This window comes from Mchenga conophoros, linkage group LG16 (genome assembly GCF_057382185.1).
Source record: "Mchenga conophoros isolate Kocher_MC1m ecotype Shallow Benthic linkage group LG16, M_conophoros_male_GT1.1, whole genome shotgun sequence".
NCBI classification, from domain to species: Eukaryota; Metazoa; Chordata; class Actinopteri; order Cichliformes; family Cichlidae; genus Mchenga; species Mchenga conophoros.
This window is the reverse complement of record NC_140541.1, coordinates 32736367-32759434: the sequence shown is the minus strand read 5'-3', so window position 1 is coordinate 32759434 and position 23068 is coordinate 32736367. Positions and strand designations below refer to the sequence as shown.

Below are 23068 nucleotides of genomic sequence, written 5' to 3'. Positions count from 1 at the left end.
AGAGCTTGGTTCACTTCTCCATCAATAAGCCAGACTCCCTCAGGGTTGACCTTTGACGCTGATTCTGTTTACAGCTTTCATGAATAGAATATCAGAACAGAGGCTGTGGGGTTTGGTGCTGTGGATGCTGTACTGATCTGTTTTTTGTGAAGAGCGAGCTGATGATCTACACCTACATCCACAAGCTGTGGATGCTGACTGAAAGGTGTCCAGGACACCAGAGGTGGAAATGAGCTTCCTCTGAAGGCTTTGGGCTTTTGGGGGTGTCTGAGTAGAGCAGCTGCTTTGCCACATTTAAAGGCATTGGTTGAGGTGTAGTGGATGTCCTGGATAACTTTGAGGCCCACGACTGCTTGGATAGATCATGTCTGCTGGCTTGGGTGGTACAGCGAGGATGTGTGGCCTTGGCGTCTTCGTTTAGGTCACTGCTCCTGTGACTTAGACCCAAAGAACTGGTAGAAACTGGATGAGTCTAATTAGTGGAAACAGATGTTGCTGTTGGTTGTTTCAAACACTAGAAGGCGAGTGCCATCTAGTTCTAGGTGAAGGTGGACATCTTTACAGCTAATATCTCCAAAACCATCTATGGACCCCCTGTCCAGATACTTTTGGATCTGAATGTATCTCATGGTGGCAGATGTGATGTGTTTTTATGACACTGGGTGGGGAGAAGGACAAAAAAAATCTGTAAACTTGCTTGCTGTGTCCAATTAATGAAGTGGATTATTCCTGTAGGACTTCTGGTAGCTGGCAGGGCAGCATGCACTGTACATCCATCTGTATGATCTCTGTATGAGCTTAAATAGCATCTTTGCACTTTGCTGATGGCTGCGAGTCGTTCTGCTGAATGTAACTTCAGATGCATTCCATTGTTTACTACTCGCTGTATGTTGTGCTGTGTTTTTTTTTTTTTTGTGTGGTTTTTTTTTTTTTTTTTTTTTTAAACAAAAAAACTGAGTGGATTTGACCTTTTAAAGGAGCTCAGCTCTGATTGGTTTTGTTCTTAGACTCTGTACTGCTGTATGAGTCAGTTAAAATAATCCTTATTTATGTCACATGCTCTCAAAATGTCATTTAGTGGCTGTAACAGTCAAAGAAACTTACTGTCTGGACTATCTCATTAGACGTCCACTGAGTGGGAGTTCTTGAAGCAAATCAATGAAGTATTTAAATATTAAAATGCAAAGCTGAAACAATTCTTCTAACATGGAACAAAGGTCATCAGTTTTTATATAGTTGTTACATGTACCCAACAAATATCCCTGGGAGGGTTGATTGAGGAAGAGTATGTAGGATCAGCCTCTGCTAGTGCCAACTCAGATATGCCGATTGTCCCGCTGTGGTGACCTTTGAACTGAAAGAAGCTCTTAAGGTACTTTGAGCTGATCCATTATATTTAACAAGGCTTGGGACTGGTGCTAAGAGCACAGCAGCTCACATTTGGTCCTCCAGTGTTTAGCTCCATGGTGCAGTGGTCATGATATCAGCTTCCATATATGAGCCTTTATTAGTCTTTGTAGCCCGATTCCTACCATTCACACTGATGGTGGGTAAATGGTAAATGGCCTGTATTTGTATAGCGCTTTTCTAGTCCCTAAGGACCCCAAAGCGCTTTCCACAACCTGTCATCCACCCATTCACACACACATGGGTGACATAAAAACCCTATAAAGATAATGATGTATATTAAAAGGTTAATATGAAGTGTTTGAAACATTTTTAATCAGCATCCACTGTTGTTGGGGTGCGTGCGTGCGTGTTTGACAAAAATATGTAAAAACATAACATATCAGGACCCCTTTAGAGCAGTGTTTCCCAACCTGTGTGCTGTGGACGATTATCTGGTTCTACCCGATTAGTAAGTCAGCGGTCCTCAACCTTTTTAGCGCCACGGACCGGTTTATGCCCACAATATTTTCACGGACCGGCCTTTAAGGCGTCGCGGATAAATACAACAAAAAACTAGTACCTGCTCTGATTAAATGGGTTGACAATTCCTAGTAAAACAGAAGGAGAAATTAGTCACGCTGTAAGACTGTGCAGTGCAAAATAGCAATAGATAAATATTTGAAAAGGAAAAAGTCAATCTGAGATGAGTCCTGGAGAAAGTTCTGACCCAGATGAAGGCCCTAGCATGACTAGTGGTCAGAAGAAAGCAAAAAAGGTATACTGGGGACAAACTGAGCCAATTCCGCTATACCTGGTGGGCGGGGAAAAATTATCAATATGCTTTTTGTGACATTTGTTTGTTGGTGTGCGGTGTGATTTTTCTAATGTGAAATATGTACTGTGGCTCCAAAAGGTTGGGAAACACTGCTGAGAGTTACTGAGCTACTGGTTTCCAGTCTGTGCCTGCTCACTGGTACACACTGACACAGTATGAACTCTCAGCTCTGCAGGGCCAACAGGGGGCAGCGTGGAGCTGGAAAAACATCAAAGCACAGACACCATTTATTTTCTACAGTCTTTAATGAGCTTTTCCAGTTTGCTTTGTGATGCCTAACATTAGCCTGAAGCTAATCAGAATACAAATTTTTTTTTTAGTTATTTCAGATGCAATCAGAACGCTCATACTTTAAAAAACCCAAAACATAAAAAGCAGAATAAAGGTAGATCTGATTTATTTGTGCTTGTGGCAGGTTTCATTCTGACATACAGTAATCCTTCAGTCTCAAGACAACAAAGAGGAACGCTGAGTGACATCAGCGGCACTGACACAAAGAGCGCTCGCACACTCCGAGGCCGCCGAGTGACGCGAGAACAACAGCAGCTGTACAAAAACAACACGACGGTTACAGCAAGAGTCTGACGGAGACAATGGTCCAATGGAGCGTCGGCACCAAAGTGACGTCAGACCCACCTGCTCTGCAGATTTAACCAACTCCAAACCTTTTATTCTCAGAGCAGATGGATTCAAGCTTATTTCCGTTTACAGCAGTCTGCTCTTTTACAGTGTGGCGTTCCAGTTATAAAGGACGACAGCACGGCCCAGCCTCCTCACACACACACAGATACACAAAGGCCTTTGTGCTGACAGCAACAACAAACGCACGCAGTGTGGTCCCGTTCGGGTTTGGCACCTAAAAATAAAACCAGAGGAATGTTTTCTCTGGAGGTTGAGAGCTGCCACTGTCTGAGGTCAGGATTTGTTGCTGGTGGCACCTTGGCTCCTCTGTGAAATAGTCATCCCTACTTTCTCATCACCTCTCCACAACTTAAAGCAACCATCAGGAAATACTTCTTCCCACACTCACTCTTCCTGTTTAATCACCTCTTTCCTCTCTAAAAACCATCTGACACCTCTCTGTTTCCCCACTTTGACTTCACTTTCCTGAACCACCTCATTGACTAATCCTTCCTTTCATCATCACCTGAATCTCTGCTTATAAGACACGTGAGTGCATTATTTACATAAAAAATAGAAGTCCAGCACATAAATATTACAATAATAATAATAATAATAATCAGCTTGTGAGAATAACATTAAGAATAGAAAACAAAGAGTGAGCAGCAGCCCTGAGATGAAATCTTGAGGCACCCGGACCTGCGGAGGACTGCAGGAGGTCTAAGTGAAGGCTCTGCACACACTAAGTGCTAAAGTTTCTCCTCTAAGAGGAACTCGCAGCTCAGGGAGGAAATCATTTGAGTAAGTGCGGGCACGGCCCACTCGGCTGATTCACCCCTTTATACTTACTTTTACTGCAGCACACTTCCAGCCAGAAATTTCATAATAACCTAAATGCAGATTAACACTGAAAGGTGCATATTTAGATTTTTTTTTTTAAAGAGCTTTCTATAAGACCCTGAGCTACGTTTAAACCCTCAGTATGAAGCATATGTTGAGAAAATCCAAGTCTGACATCAGGTTTAAAGGCAATCATGCAGCAAACTCTTTCACGAGTGGATACAGGTACCAAAACTATTTTTAGATAATGTTACTCTGACCTGTCCCTTTTTAATATCCTAGAGTCAAAATTTTCCCTCTAATCATGTAGAAGTTGACTTCAGAAGCTTCTTTGTGGCGTATCTAAACTTATTTTCAAAATAATTTGCAAACAGGGCTGTGGGAGTGTAGAAATAGTGGGTTTTATTAACCGATACTCAATTTTGGCTCAGAAGACTGACTATAAGATATCCATGCTGATAAAGGCTTCATTGCATATTTTCTGTTTTTTTTATGGTTAAATTGCCTCATGGTTAAAAACAAAAATGAGACACAGGAACTCTGGAGGGATGCTTTAGTTTACTATTTAACTTCCTCGCGGTAAGAATGCTGAAAACCTGGAAGTCTTTGAAACTGAACCTTGATGGTTAAAAATCTGTTTAATAATATTAATAGGCTGGAAAATGGAAAAAATTAAGTTGGTAAGTGAATTCCAGAGGGGGGAAAAAACTCCACTAATGTTGTTGCTTGTATCCATTTCTGAAGGATTTATCTGCAGCACTATTAAGGAATGTTTGTCCTAAATGTGGTCCACATCTGGCACCGATTCCACCTTACACAAGGCAGATGTCAAAGGAGCATCACCCTAACTCCACCATGTCTCCCAGGCCACATCTGGCCCACAAAGCAGCTGCTATAACTAGCCAAAAGCAGGCCTGATCAGGCCCGAATGTGGCCGCTATCTGACTTTGATGCGACAGAGAAGTTACCCTGACGCGGGCAGCAGCGGATTTTATCTACAGATAGAAACCTGAAACACTATAACGCTGCTGCCTCTTTTAAACATGCAAAGAACAACATGATCTCACTTCCTCATAGCAGAGGCGCTAATCTCTATATCACACATTTCAGCTGAAGCACAAGTGCAACCGAAAGCAGCTCCAGGTGAGTCAACTTCCCACAGTTAAGGCAAAGAATTCAGAAGCACCAGAAATGTTGCATAGATTCCCCTGGAAGTCCTCCGGAGCAGCCTTCATCAGCACAGAGTGGGTTTAAGACAGGAAATTAAATACTTGAGGTTAAACACACCGCATTAACTGAGACGTACTGTACAGTATGAACAGCGACACATCAGAGTTTAGCCGGTTATCTTTGGTTGGTTTGAGTAGATCAGTATAAACAGAACGGTGAATGGTGGCCGGCACGCTGCTGGTTTCCAGGAGACTTAAAACAATTTAAAAGCTCAGAGGAAGAAGTGATCACCGCTGCATCTTCATCTCCCTCTTATCATTTTTGTAGCTTCAAAAGTCAGCATCCTCCTCGAAGCGAAACCTTTTTGCGTGTGAGTGGGATGACTCCAGGAAGTTTTCCTTGTCTTCAAAGTCTTCGTGAGGGGCCGCCCACTTTGTGCCACAGCTCCTGGTACGGAAGGCGGTGGCGGCGGGTTCCGGGCTCATGCAGATTTGCGGCTGCTGCCACAGCCAGGGGTGACTCATACAGTCGACGGCGCTGGGCCGGTCCCTACGGTCAAAACAGAGACAGTCCAACGATTAGACACATTCATGCAAAGAGATCGAGGTGCTGGTGTTTCACTGAACAATCTGATCTTTCCTTCAACCAGATTTCTTCCTTTATAGATTAACACCAGCAGGTTCTTCTTGACATACTAGTTCTGATGAGATCATACTTAGCCCAGCATGCTGCCTGATGAGTGTGAATCCATCACACACCAGTGGAAAAACTTTAAAACAACACATGACGTGACTTGGAAAAACATCCATCACGGTTCTGTTCACAGCTATGTTTTCATTTTCATCTCTCTGTTACATGGAAGTTATGTTAAAACACCCACACTCTTACACTCGCACACAGACTCTCGCACACAGATTGTCATTTACTCACTCAGGTGCTTTGACCAGCAGCTTGCGGATGAAGTCCACAGCGAGCTCAGACACCCTGGAGAAGGCCTCCCTGCTGTAGTCCACATTGACCTGGGAAACATTCAGATACGTCTCCTGCTTGTCGTCCCCAGCAAACGGAGACTCGCCCGTCACCAGCATGTACGCGATGACGCCCACGCTCCTGAGAAACACACACAGGACATATCAGACATGGAGAGTCTGAAGGCTAAATGACACAAGCAAAATATCTGAAATAATCTTAGAAAAACAAATAAGAAGAACGATGTGTTCTCATCGCATTTGCCACAAAAGAAGTGGGAAGCATTACATTAATACCCACACTGCCGAAGATCGCCTTCACTTTCATTTCCAGTTTGTGATGTTTTTCTAATGAAGCTGCATATGTTTTAGATTTATGTTCACAGTGACCAATTCTTTTAAATCAACCCAAGTAAATACTTTACGTTTTAAATTCACTTACAGCTCCACAAATGTGAGGAAATGTGAGGCTGGAATGAGCTTTAAAATTTGTGGCTTGCTTTACATTTTCCAGACTTAACCGTATTTTTATACTTTTTTTTTTCAACCTCACCTATGGCCATTCATACTACACCAAAGTCAAAGTAATAGAGCAGTAATAGATAGACAATAAAATGTCAAAAAGTGTTTTGGTTTTTCACCATCTACTTTGGAAATGTATTATTTTCACAGTGGGTTTACCATAGAAAAAGAAACTCCAAAAAGAAGACATTCTGTCAGTTGACAAAAATGTTGTTTTATAAATGGTAGGACAGTCTGCAAAAGTGCTAACAGAACTTTATCTGTAAATTTAAACATTTATTTCTTACAATTTAAGCTTAAAGCAGCATTCCTTTCCCATGTGGAAAAACTGAGATATATTCCTTAAATTGAACTTCTTTCCTTATTTTAAAATATGTCAGGGATTACACATGTGGTTAAACTTTACTAAATTGTACTCTGACAAAAAGCAGAGTTTCACTGGTCTGGCACACTTGAGATCAAAGTGGGTTGCATGTGGCCCACGATGTAAAATGACTTCCTGTGCTGTGGTCACTGGTCACCACATCGCTGAGAGTCACTTCCAGCACGTACGCAGCTTAAGCTCAGCTTTTATTCTCCTGGTGGTGGAGTTCATGTTACTTTCTCTTCATGCTGGAAGTGGCAAAGTACAAGTGGTGATACCGCTCCTTCCAAAGGGTTAAACCATAGCCCATTTAGTACAGATATACTCACCAAAGGTCACTCGCCGTTGTGATTGGCTCGTAGTTGAGGATCTCTGGAGCTAAATACAAAAAAGAAAAAGAAAAAAAGAAGAAAAAAAGTAAAAGCTGTCAGTCAACAGTGAGAAGAGAAAAGATCTCTGTGTAATTTCCCAGATTAATTACTGACTCATGGTTCTTTCTGCATTTATTTATAGGTGTGTCACTCATCCACTCTCACAGGAGCTAGCACAGTAAAATGCACATGTTGGGTAAGAATTGATCAAATGCATGATCTCTTCTTAGTCAACATTGACAATTTACATATAGTTTATTATTGTGAATCTGACTGATGTTTGTCTATAAATATGTGTGAAATGTCCGCTGCCGCCTTTGTTTCATGAGCGTCAGCTTACCCACGTATTCAGGTGTGCCAAGAATCTCTCGGAGCTCTCCGACCGCACCCAGTCTGCGTGCCAGGCCAAAGTCCACGATCTTTATGTCTCCTGGAGGCGACAGGCTGGTCAGGAGGATGTTCTGTGGCTGAGAGAGGCAGAGAGGGAACAAAGTGAAAGCAGGAAGTGCTCGAGGGATAAAACTCATTTCTGATTGCAAAATTCACCTCATGATGAATGTCTCTGCACAGGAAACAGTTATTTAATTAAATAAACGACTCTTATGATATTGCGCCATTCTCTTTAAAACAGTCTGAGAACATTTAGTGCTGTATGTGACTGTCCTGTAATCACAGGGTATTCACAGGTATAAATAAGACTTATTGATTTAACTTGAAATGAAATTTAAGACCAAATCTGCACACATGAAAGCTGAAAATATGCTCGTTTAAAGTAAATGCACTGAGGTCAGCCAGTATAAGTTCTCCTTTTTCTGTTGTGTCAGTTCAGTTTGGCTGTTTGAGAAGTTAATTTGCTGTATCACTGTTTTTTATTACTTTGATCAGGTCTGGGATTAGCCGATGTCTTTTAAAAGGCTCAAATTGCTTGTAAAAAAGAAAAAAGTGAAATGAAACTCACTTTCTACAACATTATCTGTCTTATTCAGGCCACACCAGCTTGGTCCCTCACACTCACCCAAACTGATTTTAGGACAATACAATACTTCTTTTTAAAGGACCTGTGGGTCAAATGACAAGTATTCCTGACAGTGATGACAGTTTTATGTTGACATGTAAAATTCCCACCCTCATGAGTAAAATAACACATTTAACAAAGGCATTTGCTAAGATTTGGTATTTAGTCAAGATCTTGAATTTTTGAGACAAAAACCCCACACATTTAATCCATTGTTGTGGCCCAGGAGAGTCAGAGGTGTGTGACGATCCTGGTATCAACATGTAGATTTAATTTTGTAGTCCTATACAAAAAAAAAAAAATCAGCTGATTCTTAGGGGCTCAGGTGGTGGACACTCGATTTGACCCTGATGTAGCGGCAACAAAACTCTTCACACCCTGCTGTCACTGCAGCAGAAGTCAGTTCCATGCTCTCTACAATCCTGATTCTAGGCTTAACTGTGGCATTAAAAAAGGAATTTAGGATTTTGAGCGCTTAGAGAAGGGAAACACCCGAGTACTTAAGGTTAAGTCTGTGGTGAGTTGAGTAAACGGTTAAAAATAGATTCACTTTGGTTGGATGTGTCTGAATACCTTGAGGTCTAAGTGGACCAAGTTGCTCTGATGGAGGTAGTGGACTCCCTCCAGCGTCTGCCTGATCAGGCGCGTGATCTGGGCCTCGGGCAGCAGCTCGTCGGATACGCAGTGGTCAAATATCTCTCCACCGGCCGCACTGCATGAACAGGAGACAAGAAGGAATGTCTGGTGAAATATGAAACACAGACCAGTTTGATACAGACTGTGTGTGTGTGTTAGAGTTTCCACAGGAGAAAACAAAAATGCATTTATGGATTAAAGGGTGGTGCAGTGGTTTTAGTCTCCAGCCCACAGCCAGAGGGACGCAGGTTTGATCCTGCATGTTGTGGTAAGGTTTTATTGAGAAAGAGAACCTCCTTCCTGCTTAGTCATTGCAAAAAAACCAAAAAAACCCAAAAACACTGCAGGCACACAAATGAAGACTGAAGCGCTAAAATGTACAAGTAGAAAGTTTTACTACACCTCAGATAACTCAAGCTTCTAACTGCCATTTCTGAATTTGAATTTATATCCTTGTTGCTGTAATCGCAAGCAAAATGTCGGTACGAGTTAAGAACAAGCCTAAAGCTGAAGAGAAAACTCTGGTTTGTTTTTCGCAAGTTTCACTCGGTTGACAGTAGTTAGCACTCTGTCAGTAGTAGCTGCAAGCTGCATAGACTCCACACATACAAAAGTACGTGACGAGCTTGACTATTGTATGGGCATGCCATGCATCCAGAGGGGGACACACTGAGCATCTGTAAACACTGTAAGTTTTGTATGTAGAGCTTTATGTTCAGCCATGTGTTTACTGCGAGCTTTTAGCTTTTACTACAAATCATATGATTCTTTTTGACTTACCCTGTAGTTTAATCTGCCCGGCAGTATATAAAGTAATGAAAGATTTAAAACTTAAACCTCAATAAAACTTAATTTGCTGAAAAATTGGACCACATTTAAAAGAAAAAAAAGAAGTAAATCAAAATAAGTCCTATGTATTTTTATTTACTTAGTTTTGTAAGTACGTCAAATCTAGGCCTCATTTCTACTTTCTTGTTATTATTATATTTCATTTAATTAAAGTGTTGCACCTAATTTTAGTTTCTAGCTCAGTTAGCTGTAAATAACCATTGCATGTGCAATGGCAGCTGGCTGATGCAGCGTCTTCATACTCAGGTTGCTTGTTGGAGGAACTGTGGAAATCAAAGTGCAAATCATTACCATATTTTCTGGGACTGCCCAATTTTGAGGGATTATTGGAGAGAAATACATAATGCCTTACAGGATATCTTTAAATGTGAAATACCTCTCGAGAGTAAGACTATGTTCTTTGGATATATACCTCAGGAATGGCCTAAATATGATAAACATTTAATAAATATTTTATTGGTGGCCTGTAAAAAGAATATCACCAGAAAATGGTTATCCCCAGAGAGCCCAAACATAAGTACATGGATGGAAATCACAATGGAAATTTATAACATGGAAAAGATAACAGCTTCTGTTAACCACAAGCTGGAGAAATTTACATCATATTGGGAAAACTGGGTTAAATATATCACGCCTCATAGGCCAGATTTTACTATTACAAACCAATAATTATGATGTATGTATATATATTTATAGGATCACCCCATACCAACACATCCGTGTTTTTTTTTTTTGTTTCTTTTTTTTTGTTGTTTCTTTTTTTTTTTTTTTTTTTTTTCTCTTTCTTAGGTTTGTTAGTTTTGTTTTTTGATTTTCGGATTATGTGATGGTTTCAATTACTTCTATCGTTGTAAGTATTCTTCCCTTATGACTTGGATGTAAATTAAAATACTATTTCAGTATTTAAGGCAGATAACCTAAGTATGAAGAATGCTTACATGATGTACATACTGTGAATGCCTGCTTTTGAAACCTTAATAAAAATTTGAATTAAAAAAAAAAAAGAAATAAAGATATATTGATAAAGAATAAGGGAACTGCACGAGACTGAATGAAATAATTCAGGTGAGGAATGCATCTATGATCCAGAACAAGGAATTCTAATGGAAAAGTAAACAGATGAGAGATAAATCAGTAAAAATAGCCGGACGGAGAAAGACTTTCAATAAGAATTCAAAACATGCTAACAAAAGTAGAGGTGGAGAAACTGAAAAAGCAGAAACTAGACAGCAGGATGCGGGTAAAGACATTTCTAAACAGGTGCACTACATAGCAAGTTTTTGCCACGCATGATCGATTACTGCTCCTGTTCTAGAAACTTTGAGTTTGTTTATACTGAGATGCAGGAAATGCTGGGATTTATTTTCCATAAAAACGAGCCAACTTGAATTTCACCTGCTTGCCGGCAGATTTCCTCTCTGACTCCTTCCTCCTGCTTCACCTGAAGCAGCTGATTGATGCTGGGTTTCATTCATACAGTCGATATTAAAGCTCATATTAGAGCACATTAATCTGCATCTTTCTAAGACAGCTGTGACTACACACGCCATTTAACAAAATCAGCCCACAATGACTCTGTGCGGTGTTCTGTAACAGAAACCTACAATTTCCTTGTTATTTGTGGCTGTTACAGAATAGGTTCAATGTAAATCCTGCATGACAAAATAAGAAAGAACTGTGGTACGTCTTTGGCAAAGATAAAAACAAAAACAATCCTCACAATCTGTTTTATACATTATGACTCATAGATCCAAAACGTTATCACTCCGGTTTGTAGCGGAGCTTTGTCATGCTGGAAAATGCAGATTGTCAACAAATTGCTCCTGGAAGAAGTTGGTCAGTAGTCTTTAAAACATATTATCTAATGTATTAACTGTATCACAGAAAGTCTTTACTTTGAAGGCACAGTGTCTCTGTTTCCAGTTTGCATCACACTTTTCACGACTGCTTAGCAGGGAGTTTCCTATGGAAACAAATACCAACCACAGCAATCGGCAAGCGACTAAAGCAATTTCAGGGATGTATTTAGTGCAGCACTCAGCAGCTTCCAGACTGCTTGCTGAACAGCTGGGGGAATACAGATTTTTCCCTAGTAACCAGTAGAGATGGACCGATCCGATATTACGTATCGGTATCGGTCCGATACTGACCTAAATTACTGGATCGGATATCGGAGAAAAATAAAAAATGTAATCCGATCCATTAAATATCACGAAAGCACCTCACAAAACTTGCAACACGCCGTAACTCACCTCAGAACGTTAGCACGTCGGAGCAGTATGCATCACGTGATAGAGCGGCTGTGGCATGCAGGACCTGTCGGTGGTCTGGATAGCATTTGGAGCTTCGCTAGCAACCCGGCATTTCATCTCCGACAAAGTTATCCCCGAGAGAAGTAAAGCAAGTGTGTAAGTCCATCTCTGAATGTTTGTAAAGCATTCCTGCGTTAAGCTTAACAAACGATATATGGAGCGACTGCCTCTTCTTGCTGCTACTTCAATCATGAAACTGCTTAACGATCAGCTGATCGGCTTTTCTGTCCCGAGTCCGTCTCTCTGGTTTGTTTTTGGCCCACTTTGCACCAGAAAGAGGAAACCAGCGGCTGAACAACAGCAGCACGTTTAAGCTTGATCAGCTGTTGTTAGAATTTATTTATTATTACTTTCTACTCGAGGATCTTTTTCTACGTAGCTGACGGCTGGTAACTGTGCAGGGGCGGATCTAGCAAAGTTTAGCCAGGGGGGCCGATAGGGCATTAACAGGGAAAAGGGGGCACAAAGACATACTTTTCTTTCTTATTCTCATTTAAAATGTCTAGCTTTTAATAAATAATTATCCGAATCTTACACCCAAAGTTTTAATTTGATGTAAAATGAATAGAAGTCAATTACTGTATATAGTGACTATTAAGTCTAATATATATACCCTAGTAAGCTATAGTACTTTTTCCTTTGGGAAGGTACCATCTGTGCAGTCTGCAATTTTGTTGAAGAAAGATGTTGAATCTATTTAATATTTCTTGAAAAATAATTGATTTCTGTGCATTTTTTTTCACACTGAATCAAATTAAGGTTGATTACATTGATTAAGCATCATGAGGTGGAGTGTGAGGGGTGGTTCCCTATTTTTTATTTTTGTTGTTGCTGGGAGTTGGAACCCTATTAGTTAGGTTGCTTAATATTTATGCTAAGTACTCTTTAAAATACCAGAATAGGGAGGATGGTGTAGGTTTAAGTTTATTAGATTGATCAGTATTGCTGAACTATGAAATTTTTTTTTTTTTTGCATACAGGTATAACAGAATAGCTTTAGTGTAGTTGTTGTTTTAAACTGGAGTATGAACTTATACAAAATGCAGCAAGATATTTAAAAAAACTGTTTTGTTGATTAAAAAACACTATATCGGATTCATATCGGTATCGGCAGATATCCAAATTTATGATATCGGTATCGGTATCGGACATAAAAAAGTGGTATCGTGCCATCTCTAGTAACCAGTGGTTGCTACTCAGTCTCTGGGTCGATTGGCACTGAGGCCTAAGAAAGAAACTTGTCCATACTTCTATTATCACTGCATCAAAATGGAGGCTTTGCTATTTATTTAGCCATTGCCATGGCAAATCTGAGTATCAAAGATCCAGGCGACGATGGATCTATCTGATTTTCAAGCACAATCTCAGGTTGAATACAGACTCAACCTCAGGAGTTTCTACTTTCTGAGTTTAAAGTTGGCTTCGAATACTGCTGAAGCTGCTTTCTGGAACAAGGACCAGGCCATTATTTTCCAGACTGTCTTAGATCAACAAAGTGAGCTGTTTACCATGTTTGCACTTTGGAGGGGATTAAGGTGTCTCCAATGACAATTACAGGTGTGGTTAGAAAAAACAGAGCAGTTCATTTCAACAAGTCCTCATGTATTCTCATATCTAATCTTCCAGTTTCAGTTTTGATTGTACAAAGTGACAAGACAAATGGCGGCACAGACAAAGGACGTGACATTCATTTGAAAAGGGCTTTTAAATAGGAAAGGTTAAGAGGTCAAGACTAAGAGGACGGTGGTTCAGGTCACCTTCAGCTCAAGCTTCCAGCATGTTGCTGTAGCTTTCAACCTATTCCTGATAAACCTGTTATGAAGGATGAGCTGTTTGCTAATTTAGCAGCTCCTTAGGACTTGACAAACAGGACTTCGCCCTCATACAAGCGTTTACAGGATCTCACTGCTGGCTTGGCGTATTTGAGGAAAATAGAAGCACTCAAGTAAAATGTATGAATTAAATAGGATGCAGCATATATAAAAATAAAACAGGCAGAAAGTTTGTGTGAACTCACTATTCCAGCACTAAGACAATGTCGTGATCCGTCTCATAAGCGGCATGCAGGTTGACCACTCGGGGGTTGTTACGTGCCATCTCCAGGACAGCCATCTCATGGATGACCTCTGCCCGGCAGTCACGACCTCGTCTCCTCTTTTTTAGGAATTTGGCAGCGAACGCTTTTCCTGTGGTTTTCTCCACACACCGCTTCACCACAGCAAACTTGCCCCTGAGAGGAAAAAAAAGCAGGACAAGAATACACAAACTGAAGCTGAGTTTTAATTTATTTTTTTACAGTTATATTGATTAAACAGGAAATGCCTGAGTAAAGCTTTTATAAAGTTTAAGTAAAAACCTCCATAGTCAAAAATCAAAACCAATTGAAAAAACTGCAGTTCCTCTAATACCCACTGGAGGCTTCCATGTTAAAATGTCCAACTTTACAGCAGAAATAAACATGTTTACAGCCTGCTACACAGACAAGTGGCCTCTGTAGTTATTTCTACTCTTTTATGATAACCCTACAGGGTTTGAATTTTGTGGGGTGTGAGGTTGACAGATGGATTAGTGCTGCCCTCGCAGTCATGTAGGCTCTGTATAGGACATTTACCATCCTATGTTTCAACACTCACCATTGGTAATGAACTCTGGGAATGAACAAGGTCATGGATAAAACAGACCCAAAAACATTTTGTCTGTTTCTGGGTTCAGCTGTAGCGATAAGGTGAGATTTTTCTTTCTAATTCTTGCTGTAGTAAAGATGTCAGTAAATGTTTTTTTTTTCCTGGCTAACATATCCAGGACATGAATTACCATGCATTTAGGTCAAGGCCATTATGTTCTGAAATTCTGCTCATGCGAGGTGTAAGTATAACTAAATCCAGCTTTTTAAACCTTATTATAGGGTAATATCAATTTGATTAAACACATTTTGTTAGGTTCCATTTATTAATATTGGAGTTCATTCGCTGGAGTTGTTTCTAGAAGAACTTGGTTAGGATTTTTTTAGTCTTCTCCTTAGCACAAATGCCAGAAACCAATGGGTCAAGTCATGGTTATTACACCATCTTATACATATACATATAAGTGTATATAAACAGGCTTTTTTCCAGGCTACAAATTGGCCTTTGGCATCAACTTAAGAGAAATCTTTACTTTTCTTTCCTTTTATTTTTGTCCATTGCGTAAAAAAATGTTTCAGATATTTTTACAAATTGTCTATCAAAGTGCTGGTGATTTTCCTTTGATGTAAAACGAAAGCTTCTTTGGTTGTTTCCATCATTTTTTTTTCTGTGCAGGAAAAACCCTGATAGATGTTGTGGTTTGAGCCATTATCCACTGTAAGATTAATTTAGATGGCTAAATATCTCCAACATGATTCACCGCAAACTTTCCCCAATATAAGTCAAATATAACTAATGATTAATATGTTTCATTTTATGCAGAAAATGCTGATTAGTATGTGGTCCAGCCTTTACAACATAATATCTGTAAGTGACTTTGTGATAAAGGTGTTATACAAATACAGAAATGGCATTAGATAACAGGTTCTGTGTGCGGGAGTGTTATCTAATGCTAGTACATTTCCAACAGCCTACTGCCATGCTTTGTCACCGTGGTAACCATTTGTTTAGGTCATTAAACTTCATTTTAGAGCTATTTTAATATTTAATACGTATTTTAAACTTTGTTTAAAGTTCACCTTGTTACCAGCTGTGCAGATAACAGCCCTAATTTCAGCTCTCTAGGAAAACCTAACTTTTCTAGGTTACAGACCCAGAAGGAGTTCTTTGAATTGTGCTAAAACATCCTGCACATCATGTGATAGCATATAAGCCTCCACCATGTTAAACCTTCATGTCTTCTTGTACATATTCTTTTCCTGCTTAAAGGAAATTTGCTTTGCTTTGTTAGCGAGGGAGTTCAATTATTTAAGTAGAATAGATATTTATGTATATTAAATGGTCAGAAGTAGTTTGGTTTAGTTTAATAAGCAGGAAAATGAAAAGATTTCTGGTGAAAAGCCGACTCTGAGGCAGGAAAAGTCTCTACAACTCAACTACCTGTTTCTTTTGTTTGGCTGCACCTTGTAAACAACAGTGTTGCTCCTGAAACAGTCATACTAGGGATATTCCCTCTCAATGACATCATACAGAGCCAAGGGCAGAAAGACCGGCCTGAAACAGAGTTCAGAGCAGTCCGAAGCCTGAGCTTTCAGCTGACAAGATTACTGACCTCAATATTTGAAACTTTAACCATGTTTAATGCGAACATCCACCAATGGAAGAGGAGATGTAACAGAATAAGCTCCCTCTGAAGACACTTGCCAAAAAGGTGTTTTGTTGGGGGGTTGTTTTTTTTTTTAAGATCAAGATCTTATCTCACGTTACAGTCATTTCAAATACACAGACAAATGATGATTGATGTGTTTTTAATTAATTCCATGAACAGCAACAACCAACAGAAGCATTTAAGCTTCATTCTGACAAATAAATAAATAAGTAAGGACACACAGTGAAAGGTCCTTGTTTAGGGATTTAGTTATAGCTGGGAAATTACCTTAAATTCAAAAGTAGAGCTACTACAGTTTAAGATTAACACCTTTGTGCCAGCCATGTTCTCATCACTGAGTTTTAACACATTTCACATCAGAACTTCCTGTTTTAACAAATTGCAAACAAAGTGGCGAGCAGAAGTAACCCAAGCCGGTTCTGCTTTCTTAAGTCTGCTTTCCACATGTACTTGTTTCCTTCCTCCTGCAGACTAACACTAGCTACACTTTAATGCTCTGCGTGACGCATAATGACTTCAAACACACCTCGGGCTTGTCAGGATATGATCATCAGCTGCCTGCGGTTGCCATGGCTCGTACACAAACACATGATAAAGGTCTCCTTTTATACCAAGGCTTCATATTTTCCCACTGTACAATAAAGTCACCTCCCCGGTCAGAGGCTGGAGTGTTAAGACTTAGAGTCCAGAGTCCAATCACCATTAACTTAGTGCATTACACTGCATGACTCGATCTGAGCTATTCAGCCAGCACATGCAAAAAGTTAGGGTCAGTGTATCAGCATGAATACACAGATAAGTGACATCAGCTGTCCTTCAAATGTGTGTTGTTGCAGCTCCTTCTTGAGCTATCTTATTTTATTTTACTGAGCTGTTTTTACTTCATATAATCTAGTTTGTTACGGGCTATGTTTAATATTTTGCTAACCTGGTAATTTTCCAAATTTGGGGATTTTTAAAAAATTTTTCTATCTGAACAGTCATGCAAGACCTCCTCTTTCATGTGACAAGGTAGCACATTTGCTCAACTCTTCCTGTTTGTTAACACTCAATGCTAAAAAAAAAAACATTTTCTGTAGAGTATGTGCAGAAAAGAAGTAAATATAATTTTTTTTCTCAGTTTTCATGCTGTATAGTCTTAACCTCTGTAATTTAACCTCTTGCCTCTCTCTACCTGCTTATTAAATGACAACCCTGTTTTATGTTTTAACTATCCAATTATCATTCTTGGTCTCTACTCCTTCATATTAGCACTAATACACTAATAATTAGTCTCCTGGACAAACGAATCACTCTTGGGCCAACAAAGATTTCAGTGTGCATGTTAATATTAGGATTAGGATTTTTTCATAGTGAGTAAACCACACAGTGGCATATTAATGACTAACCTCACGTTGAGAACCAATCATTTCTGATGTTTTCTTGGCTCAGAATTGGTCCGTTTTTGGGGTCTTCTTCCTGCCATGTATGGCATTTGTCTCCACCCATCTGGGTCCCTCAACATGACAACAATTAAATCCTCATCCCAAACCTTTCCTCTGCTAATGTTTATATTCTGTCTCAGTTTATGCCTCAAGTTAAAGCAGAACAGGACATTTTAGGTTTATTTTTTAAGGTAACTACAAAGTAAATGTGGTCAGGGGCAATATATACAGTATTTTACTGGAATGCAACTTCACATAAACATAAATAGAAGTTTTTTAAGGTCTTATGTAACAGTCTTTGTGGATTTGTGCATTTCCTTGTTGTGTTGTAGTAAATGTTAAAAACTGTTAAAAACTGTTAACTGTTATTGTAGGTGTGGTTTCAACAGGAATGCTTTTTGAGTCACAACTCATCTGAAACATGCTGAATTTTTCAAAGTGTGGAAAATTGTCATAGTAAGTGGGACAAGTTTACCCTTATAAAGCCATCAATATTTAACGGTTAAACTACACCCCACCATCACTGGCACAACAGATATATCAGAAGGAAACTGCAGACATGATGTAAGAGTTCTTTTGCACAAACTGTAATTAAAGGCGGAACTTTCTGGAAATCTGCACCTGCCAGTTAAGAGCAGATTAGAGCTATTAAACCTTTCTGCACAGAGGTTAAAATCCAGCCACTGGTTGTGAATATGAATTCCTGCAATTAATCATAAGAATCTTAATAAGGTATGATTACTTGTAAAAGTTGAGAAATACTTCATGCGGTGAAAGTCCTGGGAATTCTTGTTAAGATTGGCTTAGATTATTTTAGCTGTTGCATAGGCCAGTGGTGACAGAGGCCATTACCAGCCTACCAAAGGGCCCTTGTCTAACACCGTTTGATGGCTAAAAGCTTAGATTTTCCTGTTCACTGTCATTTCTTTTGTGGAGATACAGGTTCACTCCACACTGTGAAAATGTCTTAAAAGTTAAATTACTCAGAAAAACTCAAGTGTGACAGATTTAACCCGTTCCATGGTGGTGTGTAAATTTTAAAATACATCTAATGACAGTTGAGTCAGTAAATACAGAATACTGAGATCTATTTGATCATCTCTTAGGCTGTTTAACCGTTTTCCAAATTAAATACTACTTCCTGTAGTCTGGTACAGGAAGGGCATGGGGAAAAGGTTGCAGCCTCTTTTGAACCTTTGTCCTAAACCAGCTGAACGTTTTCAGACTGTTTTTCATTGCAGTTAAAAAGAAAGGGAAATATTTACTGGCGTGTTTTTAGAGATCAAACAGGACTTTTTAGTCCCATGGACTAAAATGAGTGTGATATTTTTACTACTTTAGTTTTTACTCACTGTAACACAACTTCAGGGTTTTTCCTGCTCAAAACACAGCCTTTGGGGGTTGACTACACTGTGTGTTACCTTTTAAAAATAAGTTTATGACTTTACTGTTATTTTTGCCTCTTTGCTGAGCACCAAGTATTTTATATTCACAAAAAACTGAATGACAAGCTTGACACTAAATTTTTCCAAAACTCTGGTATTGTAAGGAGTAATTGTAAGGAGTCCTGAAACAGTCTTAGAAGAGCAGAGGATGCACCAAGTTTCAGATTTTTAATATATAGGTGTATCGTCTTGGTTAATTTCATTCAAAAACATAATGTTTTGACATGAAAATTTTATGTTTATGAACAGCATTTTGTTGCTGTATAAGATTAACCATAATTCATGTAGCAATCACAAATTTCAATAAATAACTTTTTTTTTTTGCTTAAAGTGGGCAAAATATTTGCTGTACGTAGATTGTAAACGAAAACCCCTTTGAAAGCCTGCAACACATTTTACTCACATGCACCTCGAGAGACTAAACAGACTAAAAACCTCTTTTCTCAAGAATACATTAATGATTCGGTACAAAGCTCATGTGTACTTAGGTGAAACTGCACAATTAGCCCAGTATTTGGTCATGCACACTTTCGACTAGGTAGAGTGTTGTTTGTGCTCTATAACAGCAATAACTTTGTGTCTTTTAAAGAACATCAGACTTTAAATACCTTCAGATACAAAGTTTTATATTAGTTTTATATTATATTATATAATATAATATATATTAGCTTTATATCAGCCAGGGATATATATCAGCCTAATAGTTTCAAACATCCCTCAAAAATCTATATTCTATCTATCTATGCAGGAGTCACTATTTTACAGCCTATCCGTTAGTAGAAAAGTAATCTCATAGCATACTGGATGCACAGATTGAGAGCGCATTTACCTGAGAAAGCATTGTTACAAGCATGCTCTTTATTTTAATCAATATAAATAGATACATAAGCAATACAATGCTCCAAACCTAATATTCCCAGTCAGCCCTTGCATTAAAGGTTATTCCCAGTAAGGACCTTTTTTCTTTTTCTTTCTGGGAAAAGGGTGCTTGATGTGTAGTGATCGTTAGTGAAGAGGTACTGTTTAATCCTAAATTAAGCTTGGTGAATATTTAGTAGGAGGGTTATGTGATCTTTAAAAATGTCAGGTGTCTACTTCTCCTTTTTTGGAAACCAGACTGTGTAAAGTTCACTTATGAAAGACACAAACAAGAAGCAAGTTACATGCATACATGTGCCTTCTTGCTCTGCTTTATCTTCAAAGCAATGACAGTCAAATAAAGAAATGCTTGGAAAAACACTGACGTGCACCTACTAGGAAATGTAAGCACACGCCATGTTTTTAACACTTGATTTCTTAGTTCTTCTTATTTCTACACCACTGAAAAGAACACTAATAACAGATGTAGCCGGTAGGCTATATATATTGTCCCCGTCTCCAACTGATTCAGCTCCACTGTCACAACAGGCATGGGAAATCTTTCACAGCTCCTACAGTGCGACGCATCTGTCCACCAGAGAAACATCCGTCCTATCATCTGACATTTACTTTGGTGATTTTGAGATATTTGACTTTCCCTATATCAGTAGCCGTGTATTTACATGTCTACAGTAAAGCTGATACCTTCTATGGCACTGGACGGTGCGTTCCTGTACCTGTACTTCACAATTGTAGTACTAAATAAATACAACAAAAGACTTATAAGTAGTAACCCTTTCTTAGTAAGTGATAGTAATACAGAAACTGAGTTTCATCTGTAAATATCTGACTGTATAGTGTCAGGTACAGCTCCCAGGTGTCATATACAGCAGGTGCACTCTCTGGCGGACTCACCTGCCCAGCTCCCCGGTGATCTCGTACACAGTCTCCAGCGGCTCCGTGCTGATCGGAGTCTGAATCTCGCCGAGCAGTCCGGCGGAGAGTCCGCTACGACTGTCCAGCCGCCTCCGAGACATCTTCCTCTCCTCCTCGGTGCTGCTTCCCGGCTGAAAACGGTGCCAAACGCCGAGCAGAAGTGAGAGAAACGGTGAAAATGAGCTAAACTAACGTTACCACTGCTCGTTTCGCCGTAGTTACATGTTAATGTTAGCTCAGCCGGTCACCGCGCGCCGCTCCAGCTCCCCGGCTAGCTCAACTGTCGCTAAGTTAGCTCGACGGCACTTAAAAAGTGACTTAAACCGATTTTCCTCAGCTCAAGAAAAGCGAAGCTTGGGTCTATAAAGTCCGCACTCATGGGCTGTTAACACAAAACCTATCCGAGCTGCCGCTGCGGTCGGCTGTTAGTCCGCTCATTGAGTTTGTCCGCACAGTTTGCGATCATTTTCACATCCCTGTTTGACAACGTCGTCGACGCGTCAGTGCGCATGCGCACTGCTTTTGCGTTCAGTTGAAAGGTTTGAATTTGGACACGGCCGAGATATGGCAGCCTATTCATGTCACTAAAGGAGCGGGTTCGAAGTTCAGAAAACATAAATGAATAAAATAAATAAATAATGAATCTTAATACTCAAAAGTTGGACTGTCAAAGTCCAACTTATGAGAGTTAATTTAATTTACAATATTTGTGAAATAACAAGCTTAATGTTTGTTTGTTTTTTATTATAAATATAAGACATATGGTATATATGTGTGATATGATTTTTCAGTTTTACAATAATTTTATTATAATAGCACTTCATCACCTTGACATACTATCTAATAATGGTGACTTATTGTAATTATAGATGGAAAATGCCAATCATGAAATAGAAAATGCATATCTAGGTCTTGCACATATGAACTCAGTTTTCAAGATTTTAAATCTCTTAGCTCGTGTGTCTTTAAAAACACTAAAAAACTTATTTCAAAAATACATTTGTAAGATGAAAAGTTTAAATTATATCAATGGAAATTTAGATTTGATATCTCACAAATTTGACAAAATATTCTACAAAATTATCAGAACTTATAAGTTTTTAAAATTTATTTATTTTTGCCATTTCATCTAGTGTTTCTCTTTCTCGCACAAGGTTGCTTCCACATAAAACCATCCACTGTGTATGTACAATGTGTACCTTTATTAACAATGATCTAAGCTTAACACAGCCCTCAGCATCTAAACCAAATTTTCATTACTGCATGCATTCCAATCTGATATCTTTAAATATCTGCATCATTAATATATTAATGTAGCTTCACTTATCCTTTTTCCTTTTGTTACTTGGACAGAAACCTCAGGTTTAGTAGAGGAGTGTTTAATCAGGGTGAGGCCTCCTTCATGATATACTTTGGTACCATTAACACAGTTTGTTGTTGACATACAGTGGCTTGCAAACGTATTTGGCCCCCTTGAACTTTCCCACACTTTATCACATTACAGCGACAAACATGGATCAATTTTATTGGAATTCCATGTGAAAGACCAATACAAAGTGGTGTACACGTGAGAAGTGGAACAAAAATCATATATGATTCCAAACATTTTTTACAAATAAATAACTGAAAAGTGGGGTGTGCGTAATTATTCAGCCCCCTTTGGTCTGAGTGCAGTCAGTTGCTCATAGACATTGCCTGATGAGTGCTAATGACTAAATAGAGTGCAGCTGTGTGTAATCTAATGTCAGTACAAATACAGCTGCTCTGTGATGGCCTCAGAGGTTGTCTATGAGAATATTGGGAGCAACAACACCATGAAGTCCAAAGAACACACCAGACAGGTCAGGGATAAAGTTATTGAGAAATTTAAAGCAGGCTTAGGCTACAAAAAGATTTCCCAAGCCTCGAACATCCCATAGAGCACTGTTCAAGCGATCATTCAAAAATGGAAGGAGTATGGCACAACTGTAAACCTACCAAGACAAGGCCGTCCACCTAAACTCACAGGCCGAACAAGGAGAGCGCTGATCAGAAATGCAGCCAAGAAGCCCATGGTGACTCTGGACGAGCAGCAGAGATCCACAGCTCAGGTGGGGGAATCTGTCCATAGGACAACTACTAGTCGTGCACTGCACAAAGTTGGCCTTTATGGAAGAGTGGCAAGAAGAAAGTCATTGTTAACAGAAAACCATAAGAAGTCCCGTTTGCAGTTTGCCACAA

The 23068-nt window shown here is 39.3% G+C and overlaps 1 protein-coding gene across 1 annotated transcript; it reads right to left on the bottom strand.

Moving 5' to 3' along the window:
• Positions 1-2450: 2450 nt before the first annotated feature.
• Positions 2451-21352, bottom strand: stk17b (serine/threonine kinase 17b (apoptosis-inducing)). Its single transcript, XM_085250657.1, has 7 exons — positions 20828-21352; positions 13910-14122; positions 8669-8807; positions 7421-7547; positions 7039-7087; positions 5786-5965; positions 2451-5404 (listed from the first exon to the last, which is right to left on the bottom strand). Exons 1-7 carry the CDS (start codon positions 20947-20949, stop codon positions 5185-5187), a joined length of 1050 nt encoding a protein of 349 aa, XP_085106783.1. The 5' UTR covers positions 20950-21352; the 3' UTR covers positions 2451-5184.
• Positions 21353-23068: the final 1716 nt, after the last annotated feature.

What these genes read in the sequence shown, in the direction of transcription:
- stk17b (XM_085250657.1), bottom strand. Translation starts at nt 20,949, where the DNA reads ATGTCTCGGAGGCGGCTGGACAGTCGTAGCGGACTCTCCGCCGGACTG. An exon ending in ATCACCGGGGAGCTGGGCAG is followed by an intron (nt 14,123 to 20,827) that starts GTGAGTCCGCCA and finishes TTTTCCTCTCAG; the next exon opens with GGGCAAGTTTGCTGTGGTGA. An exon ending in TGGTCCACTTAGACCTCAAG is followed by an intron (nt 7,548 to 8,668) that starts GTATTCAGACAC and finishes TGCCTCTCTCAG; the next exon opens with CCACAGAACATCCTCCTGAC.